Genomic DNA, 6,567 nt, shown 5'->3' with positions numbered 1-6,567 from the left:
AGCAATAATGAATTTCCGGTCTGGTGCTGATCAGCTCGGCTAAATTGACGCAGTCAACTTGAGTTGGTTCGCGGCTTCCTGAGCGGCAGCGGAGTTTCGACTCTTTGTCGCTCTCTGGTGGACAAACAGTCCAACGGCAAGCGCGACAACGTAATCGAACACACCTCCCGCCAGCTTGGTGCGTATTTCCAAATAGGGGCAAATATGAGAGAGCTTGTTTCTGCTGTCAAAACGTGCCGCTATGTGTGCAGTAAATATAAGTTTTCTCTTCAAGTTTGAGGAAGAGTTACATCAGCATCTTCGTGACTTCCTCAAAACAACAAATATGTGTCAAGTAATGGACACAGCTGTGCAGGAAATACAATAAAAAACTCTCATTAAGTATGAAAAAGTGCAAAACTGTATTTAGTACTGGTTACTTTAATGTTAAGCGTATGTAAAAGTACTTTTACTAAAGTGTTCTACCTCAGTATATATTTCATAGCTTATTTCTAAAGCGCAGTTTTGGCACTTTAACTTAGGTAAAGGATCTGAATACCTTCTTTACCACCTTGTTCTTATTTTAAATTTTGTTTATTTTACTTATTTGTGAGGATTCAGATTATCCACAGCTTTTGTCCCTCATCACCGTCTGGACTCTCCCAAGAAGTCAAGTTTCCTTTCAGATAGTGTTGGACAATGACTGGTTGCAGTTTAACCTCTATTCCTGAGGTCCACATCCTCTTTAGTGAAAATGGTTTCACTGATCTGAGCTCTACCCAAAATGCGTGAAAAGCCTACACACTGCCAATAAGAACTACAGACATCAACTCAGCAGTTAGCAGATTTCTTGGAAGGACACGCTGACTAATAATGAATGTTGAATGTTCTATCTGCGTCTTTTCTTAATGAGCTGGACTCAAGACCTGGACAGAGGACATTGTGAAATTGGCCGGCAAAGCCTGAAATGGGCTAGAACAGAAACAAATACTCTTCAGAGAAATGCACACAAAAAAATAACTGTGATTAATCGTGAGAATCTGGGAGGATAAGAAGGTAACAAGATCTAAAAATAAAAGCTGTGAGATCAGAGACACGAGGACTAAGAATGAGACAGAGTTTGATGCAGGCCCAGATGGCTGCTGGTAATCAGATTACCTCTGAAAGAAACCATTCGCTGCAGGACAAATAATATTACAGCACCGACCTTTTAAACTCTGTCGTTATGAGATCAAATCTTCATAGGTTATTTAAAAATAAGCACCTCTTTCTACTTAAGCACTTCTGTCAATAAAACCTTTCCTCACAAGAAGAGATTACAACAGGGGTTGGTCTGAAATAAATCTAATCTCAGATATTTCAAAGAATGACTCGTGGACGAGGTAAATTTACAGTTCCCAAAATATACGAAGACAATACCTTCAGTAATTCTATGACACTGTGTAGTTTCACCCAAATCACAAGGTTTATATTCGCTGTTTTTTGAGAAAACTCTGTTGTTCTCGTATTCTTTGCAGTGGCACCACCATGGTTTGTTGGTCCAATGCACTTTATGAAAGAAACCTGAAACATTTTTTTTTACATATTTTCTGTTGAGAGCCAATGAGCAATTGTTGGCATTTAGCTCAAAGCACCCAGGGCTCAACTACAACCTCACAGAGTGTGTCAAACTACACGTGCCCCCCGCAGCCCCTCGCCCATGCTTCAGCAACATGCTTGAGTGTTGCTTGTAGCAACATAATTGCTGTGAATTAATGTTATCAGCCACGTGGACTCATTAGACAGTTGCCCCTTTGGCCACAAATGAATCTGCTGCTGCAAGATGACACCTGAAACTTCCCTTCTTGACTGAGTTCATTTATTTATTGGACATATTTCTCACACAGAAACACATTCTGGGCATCGCACACACACTGAGACACACGTACACAAAAATCTCAGGCAAAGATTAGAGACTTTCCATGATAGAGGAATAAATGAACAGTCCATTCAAAACAAAAGAAGTCACACAAACATAAATAATATCACAGCAGTCCTTGAACAGATCAAATATTGCATCATTTGAAATGTCTCCATGCATTCCTTATATATCTGACTATAGACTTTCCTCATTACTCGATTACATTACTGTATGAGAGCTTTGTTCCTCCTGTGGTTGTTGTTTGAGGTGGATACTCTGTGGTTTCGTCTTGTGTTAAAGACGTTGTATCCACATCTGTAAATATGTTTGTGTTTCACTGCAGCAGGCGGACAGAGTTGACGTGGAGATGGTAGAGGAAGTCTGCGTAGGACGCGCCTCCATTGGGGCTCTTGTCTTCCACAAGGTGGCGCTGCAGGGCCTCCTCGCAACTGTCGCCCTGCTTTACCACCCACAGCTGAAAAAGAACGATACGCAGGAGGTTACGCTTTCGAAAGCGTCTCCGGTCTTAAGTCGTGCTAATCTGTACACAGCTGCATTACATATACACACCAAGACTCAAAACACGAGTTTCTGCAGCTAACCCTGTCTCTATCTATGACCTGAAATCACAGGGTGCTGCTGTGAAGAAGGCATCGGGCTCTGATGGGAAACTCTCTTGCAAGATTTCAGCTTGCAGCTGATGCATAACTCACCTTCTCCAGAGGAGTTTATGTTCCAGATAATAAATAAGCCCCTACAAAACTGTTGCCTACTGACTGATTCTGTACAAAACAGTATCACCATTCCTGAAAGAAGCAGTGTATCTCAGCGTGCAGGTTTATAGCTCAAATGAGAGCTGGGAACAGATGTGGACTGAACTCGCTGAGATGACAGCAGATGTGTAACATAAGGTCATCATACTGGGGTGATGCTGTCTAAACAAATAAACTCAGCCTTCAGCTGCAGTTGACACAGCCGCTCACCTTGCGGGTGCACGATGCCCCTGAGTTCAGTGTGTTGATCAGGGATCGGATACCGATGGACAGATGGTTTTCCAGAACTGGCAGCTTGGTCTGGAGGAAAAAACGGAACAAAAATTAAAAAGAGACACCTGAAAAAGATTTTTTTTAAAAGAACTTCTCATTCCACATAAACTGCTTTGTGGATGACATTTTCATAGGTGTGTTTTTATAGCACTTTGTTACAAACAAAAGCAATCATCACTTTATGTACTTAACATCTTTTTTTTTTACCTTCTTTTTTTTTTTTACTAAAAGAGCTGAGATTTAACAGTTTGATGGGCTTTTGTGTGTTTTTTTTACTCTGGCCACTTTTGACTAACATATACTGACTCAACAGAGTAGGACAGTTAAACTCCCTCCCCCCCACACACACATATTAAAATGATTACAGAATGATGGCCTTACTGTTTGTTAATTCAGTCATGCAAACTGGCTGAATGTTGAAATATGACCTACAGGCTCACTAACACTGATGGTGAGCTAGTGCACCTTTAAATAAACAAGCAGGACTGTCAGAAACAGTGCTCGCAGCATCAGTGGTCTATCTTACTCCTAACATCCAACATGACGCTGCTGAATCCTCCCTCAAGGTCCTGGAGTGCATCTGTGGCCACTAAGTTTTATAGAGTGAAGCAGCTGCACCCTGGTGAGGACGACGCTCATGCTTCAGGATTTCCTCCAGAAGAAACGAGCTCGCAGGATCAGGAAACTTAGGTGGTTCTTTGGTGGAGTCCAGACAAGTTCAATTATCAGAAAAGACACTAAATCATACATTTAAAGTTACAGCTGGGCCCTTTTGTGGAGTTTTTCGACTTGTTTTCTCTGTCATGTGATTCGATAACTCTGAATTGACGGGAAAGTATACGTTTAAAGAGACTGAGCTCATGGCTCATTGTTAGTCAGTGGTGATAGTCTCGGTTGTTATGCAGCTGTACTGTTTAAAAGGCTGTGAAACCTGCAGTCAGCTGAGACTGAAGAAGTCACTCGGATGAGTGAAAGCGCTGCAGATAAACAGAATCAACTTTCCTGGGTTTTACTCGGATTATTGAGCGTGCATCCCAACCCAGATGATTATGCTGTGAGCTCTGGTTAGACAAGCATTCATGTTACACTGAATGGCATTTGTTTCTGGAGTAATCTCTGATGATCAGATGAGCTTCCAGTTTAAGTGCATTTAGTTTATTTTTTAACACGATGGCTGCTTTGCTTTAATGGCCTCCATGGTCACAATGGGCTAAAAAATCTCTGCTTTATGTGCTGCTCCACCAGTAAGTGACCACACGGTGTGCATCTCTATTCATCTTCTCTGCGCTCTTATAACAGATACCCCATTCTTCACTCTCTGTGAGGTGGTTGCAGGATTAGAAAGCTGCATGCTCAGAGGTTTCTGACTTGTGATCACCTCCATGGGAGAAATATTGCCCGACTATAAAACTAGCTGAAATGTTGACGGTAATTTTAGTGTCCAGGGGGGCAGCAGAGCGAGGGTTCAGCGGTCAGAAAGAAATAAAAGTGAAGATGTAAAACTGAAAAAGCATTGCCTCTGCAGCAACCTCTCTTGATAATTTAATTTCACTCAAATAAGCAGCCAGCTTCAGTCCCTTTAGTTCATGTTTGCCTGTTTATGCACGACGACTGCAGCGTTAGCATCGTGCCGCTATGGTTTGACGAACACGTCACGCTCCTTTCAAATCTCTTGCAGTACATCGTGGTCTTTCTTCTAGAATCTAGAGCGACCCTCAGGTGTAATAGAGGAAAACTTAAAGACATATCTTTAGCTCTCGAAATCATCCGGCCTGTGTTGCATACAGAAAGTAACACGGGTTGACTAAATACAAGCATTTTAGCATCAGCTTCGTCTTTTTGTTGACACATTCTTTCCATTTCGAGTCATGCTCAGTCTGAAGATAAACCAGCTGCTTGTTAACTTCAAAGGAGATAAATTCGTGTCCGACGAGTCAGTTGTAGTCTTAAGTTTTCAGGGTTTCACCAATACAGCATAACCACCTAATTCAGTACCGATTATAGTAATAGCGTTAGACTGCGAGATTTGCCATAGCAGTTCCAGGAAACCCATTTTAAAACGTAGCGTGTACACTCAAGAGCCAAATAAACCGTAGATGTGTGCTGATTTGTAGTTGTCCTAACTGGTATGCTAGCACGTGTTGATGAATTCATGTTTGTTATTGGGTCTGAGTCTTATTTTTAGCGGGTAAGAGTATAGACTATGTGTTATTGGGAAATCCCTAGGCACCTCATTGTTTTACAATGAGTACAGCCAGCGTAGTTACACATCAGAAAGCAGGACTAAATTGACATATTATAAGATGCGCAGAGAAATTACATTATCTGTGACCCTTTCCATCAAAATAACAAAGCTCTGCTCTGTAAATCAGTTATTATAGTGATCACATTTTATTTACAATAAAGTAATAAATATATTTATCATCATAAAGAAAGAAAATTTAAATACCACTAAAATCTGACATGATTTCTTCTATGCATCCATATCTTTCCTCAATCCTCACCTCTCCAGAGGGCAGGGATGAAAAACAGCTGGTGTTGAAGAGCTCAACCAGTGTGCATGCTGGGACTTGGGTGCCCACCCATAGCAGCAGCGTGAGGGGTGTATGAACCAAATAAAGACCTCTGGGCTCCAGGCTAGCTGCAGAGCAGCGCAGTGCCTCCTCTGGTTTTGGAAGGTTGGAGCCGTCAGTTGATAAAGGCTGCAGGTGACGGAGGAGTGAAAAGCCGAATTTAGTAAAAGTCTTCAAAGCTCAAAATGGCACAAGTGGAACTGTCCAATGGTGCAAAGGCTAAGCTAATGGTGACTATTTAAAGGGAGCAATCACTTACTAAATACATAGCGTTGCTATTTTAAGCGCAATCTCTATGCTGACTTGTTCAATGGAAAAAGAGGTCACAGTTCAGCACTAATGCAGGGCTGGAGAAATACTAGTTTGTCAATGACTCATCAGCACCGTGGCCTGTGCTGCCGGGCTGTGACTGCACTCTGTTCTTAAAATAGACAATAGTTTGCTACATGTAACAGGAAATCAATCCTTTCTCTTTCTCCTTTCGTTTTATGAATGAGAAACTAAACTGTGCGGCCAGTTTTTCTGCTGAAACCTCCCTGCATTTAAATATATATTTTACATTTAAAAATCACAGTAATGATACAATTAAAAATAAATAATTTTTAATACAGCTCGTGACGCTTATTGAACCATAAGAATAAATTCTTCTTGCTTTTAGAATATCTCATCACGACATGTGAGCATAAATTCTAACCATTTCTCTCTGCTTCATCAGAATGAGCATCTGACACTATTTTGAAGTTACTTCATCGCAACTTTATCCTGACATATTAGTGTCACTCTGATCAAGAACACCCTTATTTAACAGAATAAAGACATGTAAGACAAACCCCCACGTGTTGATGGCACTGACCAGAGGCAGCAGCAGAGGGTAGAAGTGTGTGGCAGTGCTGCAGGTGTCCATGCGCAGCACCTGGCAGCGCTGCTGCAGGCGCTGATGGATGGAGCTCCTCAAGCCTGGCAGCAGCACTTCACTCTTCCTCAGGCTGTTGATGTAAACAGGAAGAGCTCGCAGATACTGAGGAAGAACCAGCTACAGGACGCACACAGTGCAGTACGTATGGTCAGC

At 41.8% G+C, this 6,567-nt stretch overlaps 1 protein-coding gene across 1 annotated transcript in view; it reads right to left on the bottom strand.

Moving 5' to 3' along the window:
- Window positions 1-8: 8 nt before the first annotated feature.
- The window catches only part of si:dkey-13n15.2 (protein transport protein Sec24C), a gene marked incomplete in the record, with an annotated part of 18,877 nt that continues 12,318 nt past the window's right edge, over window positions 9-6,567 (bottom strand). The window contains 4 exon segments of the mRNA XM_042216707.1: window positions 9-2,354; window positions 2,863-2,952; window positions 5,430-5,627; window positions 6,352-6,531. Of these exon segments, the coding sequence (XP_042072641.1) occupies window positions 2,214-2,354; window positions 2,863-2,952; window positions 5,430-5,627; window positions 6,352-6,531 (609 nt within the window).

The sequence above is a fragment of the Haplochromis burtoni genome, unplaced genomic scaffold (assembly GCF_018398535.1).
Source record: "Haplochromis burtoni strain Fernald_Lab_line unplaced genomic scaffold, NCSU_Asbu1 Contig_1204, whole genome shotgun sequence".
In the NCBI taxonomy this organism is placed as follows: Eukaryota; Metazoa; Chordata; class Actinopteri; order Cichliformes; family Cichlidae; genus Haplochromis; species Haplochromis burtoni.
The sequence above is the reverse complement of the archived record's forward strand: the minus strand, read 5'-3'. Positions and strand labels throughout refer to the sequence as shown.